This window comes from Pelophylax lessonae (genome assembly GCF_965119305.1).
Source record: "Pelophylax lessonae genome assembly, chromosome: 4".
NCBI classification, from domain to species: domain Eukaryota; kingdom Metazoa; phylum Chordata; class Amphibia; order Anura; family Ranidae; genus Pelophylax; species Pelophylax lessonae.
The window spans coordinates 467,571,353-467,591,324 of record NC_138771.1 but is presented as its reverse complement, the minus strand read 5'-3'; the positions used below and the strand labels follow the sequence as shown (position 1 = coordinate 467,591,324).

General features: G+C 38.9%; 1 protein-coding gene across 4 annotated transcripts in view; it reads left to right on the top strand.

The window, feature by feature from the left end:
* The window catches only part of EBF1 (EBF transcription factor 1), a 468,611-nt gene that overhangs the window by 26,711 nt on the left and 421,928 nt on the right, over window positions 1-19,972 (top strand). For all 4 annotated transcript variants that reach the window (XM_082253142.1, XM_082253140.1, XM_082253141.1 and 1 more), the window contains exons 5-6: window positions 4,357-4,430; window positions 14,053-14,121. In XM_082253142.1, coding sequence (XP_082109268.1) covers window positions 4,357-4,430; window positions 14,053-14,121 — 143 coding nt within the window. The remainder of the gene's footprint in view (window positions 1-4,356; window positions 4,431-14,052; window positions 14,122-19,972) is intronic.

Below are 19,972 nucleotides of genomic sequence, written 5' to 3'. Positions count from 1 at the left end.
GTAGTGCAAAGTGCCAGTAGGGCAGTGGATGTCATCAGTATGGCAGAGGATGGTGTCAGTAGAGTAGTGGATGGTGTCAGTAGGGCAGTGGATGGTGTCAGTCAGTAGAGTAGTGCAAAGTGCCAGTAGGGCAGTGGATGTCATCAGTAGGGCAGAGGATGGTGTCAGTAGAGCAGTGGATGGTGTCAGTAGGACAGTGTATGGAGTCAGTAGGGCAGTGAACTGTGGCAGTAGGTTTATTATTATTATTTTTATTTATTTTTTACAATTTTGTTAATTGTATTCTTTTTTTACAATATTATATTTATTTTTACAATTTTTTAGGAGCCCTGTTGGGGGGCTTTGGTGAAATATCAGGGGTCTTAGACCCCTGATGTCTCACTTTTGAGGCACAGAAAGGGACTGAGGACAGAGACTCCCCAGTCCCCTTCTCTGCAGCCTCAGCTGTACTAGACAGTGATTGAATGGAAAGTACTCTGTGCTTATTGTTCATTCACAAACTGAAGCATAGTAAACACTTTACAGTTTATTTTGCTTCAGTTATGAACACAGTGAATGATTGGTACTGATCACTCACTGTGTTCATTGAGAAAAGGAAGTGGTCGGCAAATTATATATTTTCTGGCCTCTTTCCCGACTCTCCATCCTGAAACATCCCCCGCAGCAGCCGGTCACAGAGGAGGGGAGTGTGCTCAGGCACACCCTGCACACTCCTATAAAAGAGATGCTGTCATGTAATAAAATTCTTTCAGAAAAGCACATACCTGTAAAGAAAATGCCTAATATATAAACTATTTTGCCTCCTGCTCTACTCAAATCCCCCAAGTTCCCCAAACTGACACTTCACTTTTATGGTTTCACCTCTACTTTCCTGATAAAGCAGTTGTGCAGGGTGTGTAAAGTATCTATAGTGGTTTAGGGGCTAGGGCATATACATTAACAATTAGATATTCTTGTGGGACCATCCAAGATCCAAAAATATGGACTACCCTAATGTTTATAGACTAAAAAAAACTCCCTTAAAGAAAGGATAATCCATAGATGAATACAAAGCCAAATATTCAAGCAAAGCTCCACAAAAAGGTCACATATATCATAATATAAATGACAAAACATAAAAACATTTATTATTATTCAGAAAAATAAACCAATAATATACTCTAGAAAAGAGAAAAAGGAAACGTGTAAAAAAAAACTATACAAGGAACTCATAAAGAATAGGTAAAAACAGAAATGCCTCCCTCTGAAATAAAATGGCTATGAACTGGATGAATACATATACGTAAGATTGAATAGCAGGTGATTCTGGTGACAATGTTAGCAATGTAAAATGGAAACGCTGCATATTGTTATTTGAAATGCTACAGACCTGGCGTTTTCATGAACTCCAAGACTAATATCTTTGCCCAGTCTTCTTCATGCCTTGAGAACATTCACCATGCTAAATGCCACTGGTGGAATGATGTCATTCCTGTGCATGTGATGGAGCTCATCCATGCTGGCCTGTGCAAAAATTGTGAGCTGCGCATGCTTATTGTCAGGAAGATTGCAAACAGGCAGGTAGGAATCCTTTATTGAAAAGGGACATAGTGGGGGAGATTTACTAAAACTGGTGCACACAGAATCTGGTGCAGCTGTGCATAGCAACCAATCAGCTTCTAACTTTAGCTTGTTCAGTAAAACCTTGACAATAAAATCTAGAAGCTGATTGGTTACTATGCACAGCTGCACCAGATTCTGTGTGCACGAGTTTTAGTAAATCTCCCACAGTATGCCATAAAAAGCCTGCCTGCTCAAAAGTTGTGTGTGAGGGTGTGGATAGTGGGGTGTAAAGTTTCCCTTTAATTTCTACAGCTAACCTTCATCCCTACCATATCTTCCATGATCATAAACAACCGCTTGCCGACCGTATAACTTACATATACAGCGTCATGGCGGCTCTGCTGCACAGGATCATGTACCTAGTACTTGATCCTGCACTTCTGGGTCTGGGGCGTGCATGCGCACTGCCGGCAGCTGGCTCCCTCTGTGATTATACACAGCAGGAGCTGATCTGCAGGTACCGTGGACTTGATGTCTGCCGGCACCTGCTTATCATTAGGCAGGGAGCCAGAATGGGGATCGGCCTATGTAAACAAGGCCGATCACCATTCTGTCAGTAGGGAAGGCATTGATCCTGTGTTCCTGCAAAAAAAGCACCTCCCACACAGTACAGAAGCACTGGCAAGGCACACAGCTAACCTTTTGATTGGCCCTGATGTTAACCCCTTCCCAGTCAGTGTCATTAGTACAGTGACAGTGCATATTTTTTTAGCACTGATCACTGTATTAGTGTCATTGGTCGCCAAAAAGTGTCAGTAGGTGTCCGACCTGTCCACCACAATATTGCAGTCCCGCTATAAGTCACTGATCGCTGGCATTACTAGTAAAAAAAATAAAATATTAAATTAATGAATACCATAGTTTGTAGACACTATACCTTTTGCGCATACCAATCAATGTACGCTTATTGGGACTTTTTTTTTTTTTTACCAAAAATATGTAGTAGAATACATATTGGGTTCAATTGATGAAGAATTTAGATTTTTTTACATTTTTTTATTGGCTATGTTTTATAGCAAAAAGTAAAAAAATATATATTTTTTAAATAATTTTTATTTTTTTGTTTATAGCGCAAAAAAAACCAAAAGAAAGCTCTATTTGTGGGAAAGAAGGACATACATTTTATTTGGGTAAAGCGCTGCGCGACCGCGCAATTGTCAGTTAAAGTAACGCAGTGCCGTATCGCACAACTTAGTGTAACATTAAAGTGTATTTATGGTAGCGATCGACCGATATTGGTTTTTCATTGCCGATACTGATACCGATATTTTGGTCAATGCGGTATTGGCCGATATGGGCCAATATTTTCGTACATTTAAAAAAATATTTTTTTAAATTTTTTTTCTTTGACAAGTACTCTTGTGGAGAGATCTGGGGGCTTAAAAGACCCCAAACCCTTCCCCTGCCCTTAAAAGCATTCAAAACGCCAAGTTTGGCTGTTTTGAATGCTGTCATCTTTTGAATCTGGCGCCAGTACCCGGAAGTGATGTCATGACATCACTTCCGGGTTTTTGCATGGAGACCCGATCAGAGCCGAATGCGGCTTTGATTGGGTCTTCGGCGGCCATGCAGGCTGGTTGCCCGGGTCCCCTGGTGGGACGGGAGATCCAGGCGAGCCGCAGAGGGGGCGGCGGGAGTGGGGGGTTATCCCCTCCCGCTCCTTGTAATGACAGCGGAGCGGCTTCTCAGCCGCATAGGTTGTCATTACAAGACAGCGGACTGTCGGCTATGGACGCCGGTACCAGGGTGATGCCTCTAGCTGCAGGCATCACTCTGGTACTAACACTTTCCCGAAATATCGGCAATATTGGTCACCTTGGTGGCCGATTTCAATATATCGGGGGAAAGTGCAGATCGGCCCTCGATATATCGGCTTTACCGATAAACAGTCCATCCTTAATTTATAGTTTAAATGTTGGGAGACATACATTCTCTCCATTCCTTACTCTGTTGAAAACTGAAAAAAGGTTTGATTTTGGACACACTGGAAAAATATCTGTTTGTAGATCTTTCAGAAAAATGTTGCAGAGAGCAATATGATAGCCCATATGAACCAAATGCATTCCAGTTTGCCAGATAGGCATATCATTTTTAGCTGAGCTTTCACTTTGCCTAGGGGATGATAAATAAGGTGATATACCGTACTTATCATATTCCTCCTCTTAATGTGACCGGTCCCCCAAAGCCTTTTCCCCTCACTGCTTGCAGCTCTCTGTTGTCATCCTATGCCATTCAGAACCAGCAGTCTGGGATTGTACTTGAGGACGACGAGGATCTGGTAAAACCCAGAAGTGTCATACAGTAAAGGTGAAAGCTGGCCGTCAGGGGAGTGAGGTATAAAGTAAGTATATCACTTTATTTATCATCCCCCTGGTAGAATGAGCAGTTTATGGTAAAAGGTTTTTCTACCTTGGAAATCAGCTTTAAAGAAGCTTGCTGACTGGTCCTCCTTAGGTACCACACAACTTCTTAGATACTGCACTTAGCTTTTGTTCTTTGTGTTTCTGAATACCTTTAGCATAAAACTGAATACCTTTAGCATAAAATCAGTACATCATTTTTTATCCGAAAATATTCTTCCTTTAATTTAATCAGAAAAAACAAACAAATTGTAGGCGTATTCAATAAAACCAGGTAAGAGAGCACAAATTGAAGTGCTGGTCGCTTTGTGGAGCACCCTCATGCCTACTGTTGAATAGTATCATGAAATTACTTTTTTATGACTTTACTAACTTTCCTCTTTTCTTTTTGCAGGCTATTGTCTATGAAGGGCAGGATAAGAATCCAGAAATGTGTCGGGTCCTACTCACACACGAGATCATGTGCAGGTATAGAATGGAATAAACAGTTACAATATCTTTATTGTGGAACACTCTAAAGTAGTACCATATATACCGGCGTATAAGACGACTGGGCGTATAAGACGAACCCCTCATTTTCCAGTTAAAATATAGGTTTTGGGCCATACTCGCCCTATAAGACTACTCCCCTTCGGCTGTTTACACCTGCTTATCTGTTAGCCCAAAACGAATGTTCCTAATCTCTCAGCCCGCTGGATGCGCGGTAATACTGTACTTATCGTAGCTTCGGCTACATACAGTATACCGCGCTGATCAAATCACGACGGGCGATGTATTCTAATAATAGATTCAAAGCCAGCTTGGATTGCCTGAGTCAGAGATTATAACATCATCAGTCCGCCTCTCTGAATCCACCAATCTGAGCAGACTTTGTATTCATTAACAGAATACATCGCTCACCGTGATTGCCGAAGCTACGGTACATACAGTATTACCGCACATCCAGTGGGTTGAGAGATTAGTGATGTTAGTTTTATGGGCCAGAATGGCCAAAACTAACTGTAAAGTAGTCCTCACATTAAGACGACCCCCCAATATGTGGGGGATGTTTTTAAGGTTAAAAAGTCATCTTATACGCAAGCATATACGGTAGTTTAATTCATTGTTTGACCTCATATTATGGAATAAAGAAAAGGTTGGGGTTTTTTTGGGCAAAATCTCTGTGCGTTGCATTATACAAACTCAAACAATCGATTCTTGCCCCAAAATTAAGGGTAAGCTAAAAATGGAGCTTTTGTTTCTTTGAAATTTTGCCGTATATAAGGAGATTTCTGTAAAATGTTGGCATTTATCCTAAATGCATTGGAGTCAATGTGGAAGGTAAAAATTTGAGTCAATGTGGAAGGTAAATATTAGAGTCAATGTGGAATGTAAATATTAGAGTCAATGTGGAAGGTAAAAATTAGAGTCAATGTGGAAGGTAAAAATTAGAGTCAATGTGGAAGGTAAAAATTAGAGTCAATGTGGAAGGTAAATATTGGAGTCAATGTGGAAGGTAAAAATTAGAGTCAATGTGGAAGGTAAAAATTAGAGTCAATGTGGAAGGTAAAAATTAGAGTCAATGTGGAAGGTAAATATTGGAGTCAATGTGGAAGGTAAAAATTAGAGTCAATGTGGAAGGTAAAAATTAGAGCCAATGTGGAAGGTAAATATTGGAGTCAATGTGGAAGGTAAAAATTAGAGTCAATGTGGAAGGTAAATATTAGAGTCAATGTGGAAGGTAAAAATTAGAGTCAATGTGGAAGGTAAATATTAGAGTCAATGTGGAAGGTAAAAATTAGAGTCAATGTGGAAGGTAAAAATTAGAGTCAATGTGGAAGGTAAAAATTAGAGTCAATGTGAAAGATAAAAATTTGAGTCAATTTGAAAGGTAAAATGAAGGAGGTATTAAGGGTGCAGCAGGCTTTGAATGACTTCTGGGGATTACCCAATCTCCCTTCACCCACCCTGGACCTGTTCTTGGGCAAAAAAAGTGTCCCCTAATTACCCTTATCATTTTACTCCTTTTTCACTAAAACATATACACAATTTTCAAGTCCTACCTTAATCAGCCAGACCAGTCAATGGTAAAAGCTAAGGTCTTAAAGCTAGATTGTAAGCTCTAACGAGCAGAGCCCTCAAATTACTCCTGTATTGAAATGTATTGTAACTGTATTGTCTTCCCTCATATTGTAAAGCGCTGCGCAAACTGTTGGCGCTATATAAATCCTGTATAATATAATACACAAGGTAAAGGGTTCCTCCTATGTAGACTGAAATGTGTATGATCAGCTTGAAGGAGATTGTATAGAAACTGTACAATCAGGTTGTAATGTAATTGAGTTGACTTAATTAATATGAAATCTGGTGGCTATAGGTTAAGGCACCAAACTTATCATTGCTGCACTTGCAATAGGTAAGCCTGATTCACTCATACATAATTTAATGATAAAGATGCTATACATCAGCCTTGCTGGGACATACACAGCTGCGGTATGGACAGACAGGACTGGCTGTGATTGATAGGCACTCAGCGCTCCCTCCTACACACACTCCTACACCCACACTGATACATCTATATTCTCTCACTGGGGTGGTTTACCCTGTTTATCTTCCTATCAGGTTACCATACTGATGGTATGGATTTTTCCCTTTTTAAATACAATGCAGAGTAGAAAAAAAAAGAAATAAATAAAAATCCACAGCTCACAGCAGGGGAATCATGAAGCCGTTGAAGGCAAATTATGTTATTTGTACAGTATACTTTAGACAGAAAAGCCATATTTAAAATGTCAGGCAGCTAATGCTGGAGATTACCATTTTCCGCACTGCCTACGGACTGGTAAGAGATGCTGTTTATTTACTTGGCGGCCGGGCATTAAACAAAGCTGCCGCTGGGGCGCGGGCACAATTATTTGTTTAACTCCTTCAGCCCCAGGATAAAAGGTCAATCCACAGCTGATTTCAGATACAGGCAGATGGAATACTGTTTGTTTAAAGAAGAATTACAGAAATAAAATACATCAGCGGTAAACCTAACATTATGTATTATCGGATTATTCACTGCTTGCCTTTTCTTTGTGGCATCTGTGGCAATGGCGCTAACTGTGGTGGGGTGGCCCAAATGTGAGTATACAGTATTTTAAAGGTTGGTAATCAGTTTTTCAGGTGCTTGTAGGCTCGTCTTAAATATGATTCAAAGGTCATTGAAGCCTGGATGCTCAGGACAAATTTACCAGCATCAGTAGGCATTGGATAACATTACACCTAATTGGCTTACCTAAATCATTTTTACATTTGATTTGTAGGACGCAAAATTATTTTATTTGGCACCCTGTTTTGATTAAAAAAAAAAACACCCATCTCTCTCTCCTCTCTCTCTCTCTCTCTCCCTCTCTCTCTCTCTCTCTCTCTATATATATATATATATATATATATATATATATATATATATATATATATATACACACATATATGTACTGTATATATATATATTTTTTTTTTTCCTTTTTTCAAATTAAGCATTAAGCCTGCATGTGATCACTATGTCATAGCTGACATGGTGATCACGTGATCAGAAATTACTCCTGATTGTTAGTGGGGGTCAAAGCTGTTAGTGACAGCCAGATTTGAAAGGTGGCAGCTGCACAAAGTGACAGCCAGCCCAGTAGCTATCAAAGCAGTGGCATTTGTTAAGGTATCCTCAACACAGGGCATAATACTGAGGACCATTACTATACTGATTTTTGAGCATGAAAGGGGACTTCTCAGAATGCTAGTTGCCTGGCTGTCACATCGATGCTGTAGCTTTAAGACATTCATTTTCTGGTGAGAGCATTTACAGGTCAATCCAAGTAGATCTTATGACTAAGGTTAACTTAAAGATACTGTATGTTACCCATCCTGATAGGATAGAAGTCTAATGAGTAACAGCTGAACTACTTACCTTTCCTGAAGAAATTGGTGATCTGAGCTCCCTTTCTGACAGCATGGCATCAATCCCATTGTTTCTGTCAAAGGGTCTTGGAGGACTGGAGTTCAGGCAAAGTTGGCCATTGAGCAAATCTGCCTGAACACTGTGGGGTTTATTTACTAAAACTTGAGAGTGCAAAATCTAGTGCAGCTATGCATGGTAGCCAATCAGCTTCTAATTTCTGCTTGTTCAATAAAACTTTGACCAAAAAAAATCCTTGAAGTTGATTGGTTTCTATGCTGAGCTGCACCATATTTTCCTCTCTCCAGTTTTAGTAAATTAAACCCAGTATCTTCCAGTTGGCAGGGATCATGTAACTTGGTCACATTAATAGCTGCTGGTGGAAATGTAAAGTAGCATTTTCTCAATCAAATGTGTTTTGGCCTTCCATTTCCCTTTATGTATCCATTCCAGCAAGACTTGTTTGTTATAATGGCTCAAAATTACTCCTCAAGAATTACTTGATTTCTGATTATTTACTTGTATTCCATTACAAGTCTGTATGTTGAGTTGTAACGCTGTCCTGTCTTCTGCCTGAACTCAGGACCTATATTTCATGTACTTATATAGCACCATTAATTTAGGCAGCACTTTACATATATACATGGTACATTCACATCAGTCCCTGCCCTTAAGGAGCTTACAATTCAGGGTCCCTCACTCACATTCATACATCTAGTAGGGCCAATTTAGACAGGATCCAATTAACCTACCAGCATGTCTTTGGATTGAGCTGAGGAAATCGGAAAAACTGGAGGAAACTCACACAGACACAGGGAGAACATGCAAACTCCAGGCAGGTAGTGTCATGGTTGGGACTCAAACCGGTGACCCTAGTGCTGCTAGGCAGAAGTGCTAACCACTTAGCCACTATGCTGCCTGCAAAAGCCTTTATTATCTGACAGTTTTCTTTCATCCAGCAGCCAGGACAGAGTGCTGGTTTTTAGTTCCATGCTCAGGTAGGATACAGGTCAGCTTCCATGGGGGCCTTAAGCCTAACACTGGAATGGCAGGGAGAGAATACAGGTAAATGAGAGCAAAGACAGCATTCATGAGGGATAAGTCTGTAATGTTTTAACAAATTATGAGTGGAGATTTAGACTCCTATAGAAAAACGATTGCTAAATTGCTATAAATACAGATTGAGGGTTGACTTTATTTGTTAGCAAAGAGAAAAACCCCCTAGGTTTGTTAGAGCCCCTAAAAACATTAGAATTTTTGTTTTTCATAAAATATTACATGTAGATGATATGATTAATCCTTGATCCCCGGTATTCCCAGGTATGGCAGGATAGAATTAGTTCTGGGTGAAGAATTTACCCCTCCACCTTTAGAAAACATGAAGCGTGTTAGCACAATACCATAGTAGACTGGAAGTGCTGATTTTGCATAAGAGGTGCAAATGGAGCTTTGGTTATAAGCATAAAATTAGAGCCTGCTCCCCATTCATCAGCTCACCTAATTACTATGCACGGCCATTTGCCATATGGTGTGAGAGACAGCTTGCTTCCCCTCAGTCGAAATTCCCTTTAACCAGACATGAAATAGTGAAAGCCCTCTGTTTGGAAATAGCATGCTTTAGAGATTTAATCCCCAAACAACTTTCTGCAGGGGCTTTCTGTCAAGACTAACAGTGCAATAAAGCTTTGCATTTATGTGACAAAAGGAGTAAATTTATGGGGCATTAAAACAATCCCATGGCTAGTGCACTGAATTCAGATGCTGAGCAGCTTCTGGGCATTAGACGATTGGCTAGTCAAGAATTAACAGGTAAAGAGCATCTAGGGGTTCAATGGCTGTATATTTATTTTCTGTTGCCTATATTTAATTCAACATCATTTATAAGCACTTTAGTTTTATTCACATTAATGGATAAATGAGGGACCAATTCAGGAACTTACATTTACCACTTCACAGCTGACTTCTTGTCCATCGATCCCATGCAAAAAACAAACTGTTATTTATTAAAGCTGAACTCCAGGAAGATGTACATGACAGATACTGATGCAGACCTCATTATTGCATTGATAAATGTACTTTTGTTAAATGCAAGCAGTATAAGTACCTTCATTTGACTTGGTATTAGCCCTCTGCCATCTACTGGACAGCAGAGCACAGGCTGGAATAAGTTGGACAGTCTACTTCCTTACTTTTCACCATCCAATGACAGTCCGAGAAAGGGGAAGGCCCTGTTGGTGTTAATTTTAACAACTTCCCTGTTGACTCCAATGCATTATGCCAAACTGGCAAAATTTTGTCAAAATATCCAGATTTTTTATGAAGTTTCAGGGAAAATAACTTGCCCTTATGACTAGCCCCACTGTTTTTAAAGATACTTTGTTCTGTCGGTCTTACCACTTTCCTGGATAGTAGAGATGAGCTAGCAGTTTGGTTTTCCTGTTGGCAGGTTTCTCTCCCCCCCCCCCCCCCACCTCCAAAAAAAAATCTACACCAGATCCTTATCTGAACATGCAGTCTGGTGGCATATGAAAGGAAAGGAGGGGAGGGCAAGGGCCTTCTTACCACAACCCTGGCCCGGTGGTTCTGGGGGTCTGAAGGTTTATGAGAATCTTGAAGCCTCTTAAAAATAAGAGGGCCCCCTAAATTTTTACAAAAAAAATGAAAAGTACATTAAAGCACACACAGTTTTTAAGAAGTACTTTATTAAAAAAAAAATAATCTCATGATGTAAATCGATCATCAATCACATTATCCAGCGATGCAGATCCATTTTATGATGAAAGACCCCTGACGACATGCTAAAAGAAAAAACAAATGCCAATACAATCCTCTCCGAACACCTTCTCCCTAATATGACCAAATATGGTCATGGCTTTATGTTTGGTCAATAACACTGCCTGGGAGACCCCTCCCCTTTTTTAATACTCAGCTGTCCTCTAGTGGACCTGTTATCTGTGAGCAAGCAGTCGTCAGGAAAGAATTGTGTTGACAGTCAACATCTTTTTTGTCTTTCGACGGGTCAGCGGGCGTTGTATGTTTAAAGACTGAAGTAATGGCCAAAGTTGTCATGTACAAGCAATTTAAACATCAATGGGGTTCGAATTTGGCACCTAAATGTCAGTTATGTTCACTGAACCCATCCCAAACCAAACCCATTGGGAGACCTTTATCTAATAGTTTTATTTTAAAGAAAAACTGAAGGGAAAACTTTTTTCCCCCATTTTGAATAGAGTTAGGGAGGGTTAAAAACCCTGTCAGTTTTTGTTTTTTTTTGCCATGTGTGTCCCATTGGGGAGATTTCCCTTCACTTCCTGTCCCATAGCCGAAACAGGAACTGAGATGAAATCCCTCCAAAGTAAGTAAATCACTGGTTGTTAACAGGGTCACTAGCGCTAGTGTTCCATTCTGAAGATTTCCCCTCTATTCCAGTTCTGATGACAACCCACAATTTGGAAATTTGGAAAACAGCGTATATGGAAAGGGTAAATCTCCTAAACAAGGACCACAGAGAGCAATAAAAACCTGACGGTGTTCTAGTAAAAAAAAATTGCCTTTGGCTATTCTTTAATTCTGCAAATTAGCAATAATTACAAACACAGTGCAGGAATATAGAGAACATTTGCCAACTGACTCTGAATATCAGGTTGTGTTTTATTGGCTTACAAACTAAGTAATGATTTTAGTGTATTCCCCGAGCACTGCTGAGTTCCCAGTAAAATAACACGGTTATCCACAAACTCTATGCACCACATATGGGGAAGCCATGTAGAAATTGGCTGCATTGTGTCAGGCACTGAGGACAGTCATAAAGGTGGCTTTGTCAGGCTCTGCAGGGCTCTTTGTGCCATTGCCCCAACTGGCAGGAGGTGGCTCAGGTCAAGAACAGAATTCCTGTTTTCAGCTTGCAGTCCAGTAATGTTTCGCTGTTACATATAACTGTGTCCTTAATAAAAGCAGCCATCTTGTTAACAGATCAGATTACCAGATGATGTCACTGTGGACTGGACCAATCAGAATGTGACTTACCTGCTAGTGTGGTTTAAATGAAATGAATGCAGATATCCTATTGCTTGCTGTGGGTTAAAATTAATTGGCGAATTTTCTGCTTTGTATCAGAGACATTCTACTGTGTAATTCTCTGATGCCTAAAGGGTTGCTTTTCAGAAAAATATTGTATTGGATGCAGTTAATACATATAATAAAAATGTTTACTATATGATTTGTTTTATCTCACATCTTTTTATTTATATTGTGCACCATATTTATTTGCAGACAAGCCTCCTTTAAAAAAAATAAATAAATAATCGTACATTAAAAAAAAAAAAAAATTGCAGTACGTTATCTGCAATGCATGCAGATTTTTCTATTTTTAATCCTTGAAAATGCTGGAAGTACTGAAAAAATACCCTTTGATCTGCCTGAAATTTAGTACTATATGCAGTAAACTCAGCATGATGTCTCTGCTTCACTGAAATCCCAAGCAGGCAGGGCTGACAACATTACTTGGAATCTGCGTGCTACAGAGGCAGCACTGTCGGCTTACTACAGGAAGTCAGGAAGACGCTGGATTTTTGGCAGATTGACAGGATCTTTTTTTGGACTAGCAATGTTTGAAAGGGACAAAACATGAGGGAATTGGCATGTATTGCAGAGATATACTGAATATGATTTTGACCAGACATACACTATAAAGGTGATTATTGTCACTTTTGTTGAATGCTATATCATTTTAGTTTGGCTGTTTCTGCTTATCTTTTGTCATGTTGTCTACTATTTTTGCAAAAGGCAGCCTGGAATCAACTGCAAGTAGTAATATTCTATGGAATGGCTGGGCAATGGTTCTGGGTTGAAAATACCTTTTCGTACTATATAATATATGTAGCACTTCTCCTCCTAGGCTGGTGCTGAATGACTCCCTATGTAGTGTGGCAGACTAACATTTCCATTTCAGAGTCTGGTCCTAGGTGTATTGTGGGGTGAAAAATTATTTGAGCATTGATCACTTTAGTCTTTACCTTTTTAATGGTAAAATCAATTTTAGGCAAGGAAGTTTGCGGTTCTATGTACCCAAAAAGCACAAAAATAGTACAGGTATTCTGAAAATGGTAGTAGAGCAGCCTCTTAGTAAATGTAAGAGCAGCGAAATTGGTTTATGACCATGTAAGAGTAGTCACAGTCTTTCTTAGTTACAGTGGCTCTCTCTGTAATAAATCTGTTCCTTGACCCCTTTAGAGCAGTCAAAGTTACCTTGACCTGTGGGCTTTGAGTCCTTCTTAGTGTCCTGCAGTAGCCTCTACCCAAAACCATCTCCTGTGTGACACTCTTCTTCAAGAAGACTCCTCAAATGCCCAACTACCTCCAGAGAGCCACTAAAAAAGGCAGCTTAAACCTGAACTTTACTCAAAAAAGTGAAGAACCCTTTACCTTGAAACTCAAGCTAAGATTTATAGTTGTACACAGACATGGACAAATCTCAGATTGGAAAACCATATAAAGACCTATAATACTATACCCTATCCCATCATCATCCCTGCCCCACTCCCAGCCTCTCACCCTCAGACTAGGAGCCATTACCTCCCTCAGCGCAGGAAATTCAGAGACAGGAAGAGGACCTATCACCACACCACAGAATATTTCTACAGGAGCTACCTAACAGACATGGGATACCCTTCATTACAGGTAAATTAGGTCACTTTAGCTTTAAGGAAGGAAGTAATGCTGTGAAGGTAGGAACAGACACTTTAAGGTACCTGTTTTCCATTAGATGCGGTACTTCAATTGCTATTAAAAAGAAATACAGATTCACTATAATACATTATTTGCAAATAGGCCTGCTTTGAGAATTGTTTCACATGAGCCAATTCGTAATTTATTGTTATTTGCCCTTTAAGTCATCAAAGCACCATCTAAAATGTGGGGAAATGTATAAGCTTTGAGTTTTTCGAGGACAATTTGCTAATTTACCTGTGCCGTTTGGAGGCTTAATAAGCTAGCAGCTGTGCTGGAAGAGGTTAGCGCTAGTAATTAGCCCCCATGTGGCCCAAACCTGTTCTCTGACACTGGTTCTAGATCGCTGCAATCCTGTTACTGCTGCAGCAATTTGAACCTGCTGACTTAATGTGGCTTATTTTGTAACATGGCTGTATTACTAAAACCCTGTGTTTTCCACCTCAACAGCCGCTGCTGTGATAAGAAGAGCTGCGGGAACAGGAATGAGACTCCCTCCGATCCAGTGATTATTGACAGGTTGGAACTGCTTTTAAGTCTATTATTTATTGTAAATCTCATTACAATGAAACACCTGTCTTGTGCGACTTCTCCTGTACACGTGAAAGCAGCAGTGGCATTTTGGTACAGTACGATGCATAGGCATCAGGAAGGAAAGCAGTGAAGCATAAGACACCTTCCCTGCCCTCTACCGCATCTGCTCCATTATTTCATATATAGTTTAATTGCTTCTCAAGCTCTGTGAAGACTACCCAAAGGGACACTAATATACTTAAAATACAATTTAATTTGTGCTTTGGGCCTCATGCACTCTGAGCATTAAAAATTACATTTTTTGGGAGTGTTTGACTTTTTTTTTCTGCCTCTAAATGCCTCTCAATTTTAGCCTATGCATCCATGGACACAAAGGCATTTACAAGCAGATAAAAAACCATTTCCAGCAGGTTCAAGAGCATCAGCGTTTTGGAAAAAAAATGCTTGGTGCACCTAAATGTGTGTCCTAAATAATAATATTAAAATAGTAATAATATTAAATATTTATAAATTTTAAATAAAATTAAATACATTATTATTTTGGCCAAATTACCGCCCAAGCACTTGACGCACCTAAACGTGTTTACAAAAACATGGCTTTAGGTGCATTTTTAAAGTTGATTAGCTCCTGCCAGGAGACTGTTTTTTTAAGAGAGCCCAGTGAGCATGCTGACATAAACAGATTATCCTAGTCCATTTTAATAATTATATATCTGCAGCATATCTATTTAATATCTAAAAATTTGATAGTTTACTATGTCTGCTCAAAGCGACACTTTTACCTATTTATTCATTCACTGATTTAAGGGGGAAACCAAGCAACCCCCTCCCCAAAAAAAAAAAAAAAAAAAAAATGTCAGGCCCCCCCCCCCTCTATCTGGGTTAGGTATAAATGGTAAAGCCTAAGTTTGGTCAATATAAAAAGAAGAAAAAAAAAGAAAAAAATCAGCATGGGGCCTTGATTTACTATGAATCCACTGTGTCCCTTGTGCCGTTGGCTCCAGGATTCCATGAGATCTTTATCCTCAGACCCCCCCCCTATCTGACTGAGGGAGTGGTGACAATCACTTATTATGAGTGCCCGACTATGCTTGCGCTTTCTGCTCAGCTCCACCTTTTTTAGAAGCCACACTACAGCTTCTATGAATAACACATTAATTAAATCTCCACGTCCTCCATTCCTAGATCAGGTTTCATTCATAGATTTCTATAAATAAAAATATTGACACCGTTTTTGACACGTTCTTTAATTTACAAAAAAAAAAAAAAACATGTCCTGCGATGTACAGTACCTCCATGGTCAATCACATCATCTAGCGATGCAAATCAATGTCAATCACAATGCTCACCGCCTGTTAAAAGAAAAAAAACACCATCAGGTCTGATGACAGCTGTTATAAACAAAGGGGCATGGTCTTCTGGGTGATGTCATTGACCATATAAGGAACAGAGACAATTATGAAATGGTCAAAGGATGTCCTTTTTTATTCGGGGCTCTTTATGTTCTGTTCCCTGCTACATGTTTTGTAAAGAAATGGTAGTTCTAGTACAGTAAATTGTGTTAAAATGTCAGTTATGCATATTATTGAGGAATATATGGGCTAAATTTTAGAATTTGAAATATACATGTTTGTTATAACACTGCTGCTTTTATTGTGTAAGTGAAGAGCACCTGTCACATAATGCCAATGGAACAGACAGTCATGAAGTTGGGTGAATTAGTCTCTAAAACAATGCAAGGACTTGGCTATGGCAAATTAGGGTATTGGGATATCTCAATGACGAGAAATAAAAAGTATATATATTCTAAAATTTAAAATCATCAAACAAAATGGCTTACACCACATTGTGTGACAGTTGCTTGCAAGAGTTGTAATATTTATGGTTTAGCCCACCGCCATTGCAATTGATCTCATAACTGTAGTAATTATTTGTATGTCAGCCATGGTAAAAATGTGGATTTTTTTATGTGTGGCTTTTGGTCTTTCACTTATCATTGCCTTCTTAGTGATTTATATTGTACATTGCTGGTCACTCTAATGGAGGCTCCGCTCTTTATAGTCACTAATAATCAAAGCATTTTTTATTTGATATGTGCCCAAAAATGCTCTCATATCAACCCAGCATGAAAAGAAATGAAAATGTTTTTCCTTAAAGACGAGCAGTTGGGATGTTACAATATTACTCTTCATCTGCTAGGTATATATGTACATTTTATTGGTTTTGATTTGGGCCCAGTACACAATTCCTTTCCTATATCAGATAAAATATAAAATTTGATATCTAAGCCGTATTTGGACTAGTTTATCTGAAGAGTCAAAAGAGTCTCATAGTTTTTGTGTAGATGAAGCAAAGGGTGGTAATAATATATTTGATATCTGCAATTGACAACAAAAGTTTAAAGACACTCTGTCACATAAGGAAAACTGTGCAAAGAGAAACTCCTATTGCCTACGCTGTTAAATGCTACTCAGATGCTAGGAAAAGGTCCCCCAAAGTCTGCAGGGAAACCAACACTTCCAGAGATGTCAAATTCCTGTGTCCTGTGTGACACTCAATGGCTCTTCTTGCTGACCTCCATGTCATTACTATGTGATGCAGTGATATGGAGGTCAACTGGAGGAACCAGTGAGTGCTACAAGCATTACTGTAGGAGGTTACTATTCCGATTCTTCTTTAGAGGCATATTCTTAGCTCAAAAGTTATACTTATGTGACAGAGCCTCCTAAAACCTAAAGCAAAAACTTTTTTTTAATTTTGGATACAGCGCTGAAGGTTTAGAACCTAGTTTAAGGTTCTACTGCTGGCTTTGTCCCCATTAACAAGACTTTCCCTCTCTATTTATCATGGCGACCACTGTCACCAAGTTAGGAAGTGAAGAAAAATCCAAAATTTGGTGTTTCAACAAGAACAAAAAAAGATGTTTAATTTTCGGATAAGGATACTTGTTCAGATGAGAATGGAGAATTTCTTTTACTTTAGATTTTTTTCTTACACTGTATCTCTAAACAAGAAATGAAGAAATTTTCCCCCATAGGGGTGCAAAAGTAAAAAAAAAAAAAAAAACTTTACAGGAGTTTTAGCCCTTCCACATGCTATCTGAAATGAAAAAAAGTTTTGGCTTTAGATACACTTTAATGAAAGTTTGAAACAATTAGTTATGCTGTTCAGTGGATTACTTTCTCAATGGGATGAATTTATTTTTGTATTTATGTTTTTTTTTTTTTTTTAATGGTACTTGTGTATTTTTGTGATATGTTAACTCTGTTGAATGTGTGCTGCATGTATCTTTATTGTAGACCTAATCAACATTGGTGATTTGGACATTGTAATTAATTGCATCGATGGCACTTTTTGTGAGACTGCAGGAGGATGTTATGCTATATTTTATATAATAATCTCAAAGTAATCTTACAAAAGTATATAAAATAAGGTGAAAACAGTCTCCTGAATCCATAATGACTCATCTGGCCCCATTTTAGTTAATTATGCTAATTAAAACTAAGGCTGCTTTCCTCAAAGCGACAAAACTGAGTATTCAAATTGCGGAACTTGGAAATTCAGTAACTTTCAATGCGCAAGATCAGATCCATTTCCATTTTTTTTAAGTCTATCATTGATCACAGAAGATCGTGGCAAAGTTAGTTGTGATATTTACACTTAAATTGAGACCCCTGTGTTATTTTACTTCCACAAAGAATATACAGTAAATTATTTGTGTTAAATTGGTTGCATTTTATTTTACACTGAAATTTTACTACTTGTCTTTGTACAATTAAGTTGTTACAATATTTTTGCAGACAGCAGCTAGCTGATTATGTTATTTTCACAGGAAGCAGGTAGCTACGCTTGAGTATTCCTGGTTATTAAGAAAAATAAGACAGCTTGCAAGTGAATTTACATTTTTTTTCAAAGTGGCCACTTTGAATTAAACTTTGGCAATTAGTTAGTAACCTACTGATGCTGACAACTCTTTCCCTAAAAAAAAAAATATATATGTTGTAAATGAGCTTGTGAACCTCTAGATAGGTGCGTTCGTGCTCGGAATATGTTAAAAAGTGAAACGAAACGTGGGCCTTTCCTGAAGGTTTTGTTTTTTTTTTATGTTCTTTTTCCAATGGCCTTGCTGGGTTATGGAATTTGTCTGTCAGCAAGTAGGAATGCCTTGTGTAAGGCTCTAATCTGTGAAAGAATCCCTGGAGGAAATGGTTTCAAATGGAAACAGAATTAGTTTACCCTTGTTTAAAGAAATGAGTTTATGGGCTTATTCCAACAGGGAAAAAAGGAAAAGTTAAGTACCACAAGTAAAAATTGGACAAATTTTAAGGTTGTGAGTATTTTGCTTGCACCTAAAACCCATAACGAGTTTTCCTTCAAATTATGCATGTCATGTTTGAATATGTCTTTATCGAAAACTTAAAAAAATATTAAAGTACTTATTTCACTCATTGTGAGGACCTAAAGTTAAACTCCAGGCACAAAAAATTCCATTTAATGTATTTCTCAATAGCCTCAATGGGTATACATCTACTGTGTGTGCACCAAATTAGTTTACAAATACAGCTAAAGTAGCAGTGACATCATCATTGTGCTGTACATAGCCTGTGTACAGAGCAGAACTACAGGAGGGGCAGAGACAAGACCAGTCACCCTACACAAGGAGAGAGTGAGTGATCTTTATTACAGAAAACTCCTGCACAAAGGAAAAGTTTTGCATTGGCTTACTGTATAGATCTGGAAGAAATACACAAAGCACACCAAGATTCAAGTACAAATACACATGCCTCTTTTATGGAGACAATATTTGCTGAAACTGGACTTAAGCTTTAAAGTGATAATAAAGGCTTACTTTTTTATTTTATTTTAAATAACAAACATTTCATACTCAACTGCTCTATGCAGTCATTTTGCACAGAGCAGCCCTGATCCTCCCCTTTTTGGGTACCTCGCTGGCGCTCATGGCCCCTTCCTCCTGCTGGGTTCCCCCAGAGCAAACAGCTTCCAATTAGGGCACCCAATCAGGCTCATTCCCGAGTTGCTGCTCTGTGTGTCCATTCATGCACAGAGCCATGGCTCAGCCCCGCCCCCTCTCTCCCCTTATTGGCTCACTGGCTGTGATTGACAATTCAGCCAATGAGGAGGGACAGTCTCTGAGGAGCCGAGGCTTTTGTGCACATTGCTGGATTGAGATTGGGCTCAGGTAAGTATTTGGGGAGCTACTGGACAGAGAATTTTTTTACCTTCAAGCATAGAGTTCATTAAGGTAAAAAACCATGACCCTTTAGAAACAATGAACAAGGATTGTAAGCTATCAGTTTTAAATGTGTAGCAATATCAGGGTTAGTAAATAAAAAAGGTGCAAGTGCAGTGACCTGGTAACCATTCGGAATGCATTTGACTCATGGAAAATAATATTTGATTTATTACTCTGGTTCACTGAACAATATTATTATTATACAGGATTTATATACAACAGTGACAACAGTTTGTGCCGCACTTTACAATGTAAAGGCTGACAGTACAGCTACAATACAATAAAATACAAGATGGCTAAGAGGACCTTGCTTAAAAGAGCATACAATCTAATAGGGGGGGGGGGGCAAGTGGTACAAAAGGTAGAAACTATGAGTGATGAGCTGATGGAAGAGGTGAAAGTTTAGTTGTTAGGTGGAGATGGGATAGGCTTCCCTGAAGAGGTGAGTTTTCAGGGATCTCCTAAAGGTGGCCAGAGTAGAAGATAGCAGGACAGTTTGAAGTAGAGAATTACAGAGGATGGGACAGGCTCAGGATAAGTCCTGGAGATTTGCTTGGGCAAAGGAGACAAGAGAGCTAGAAA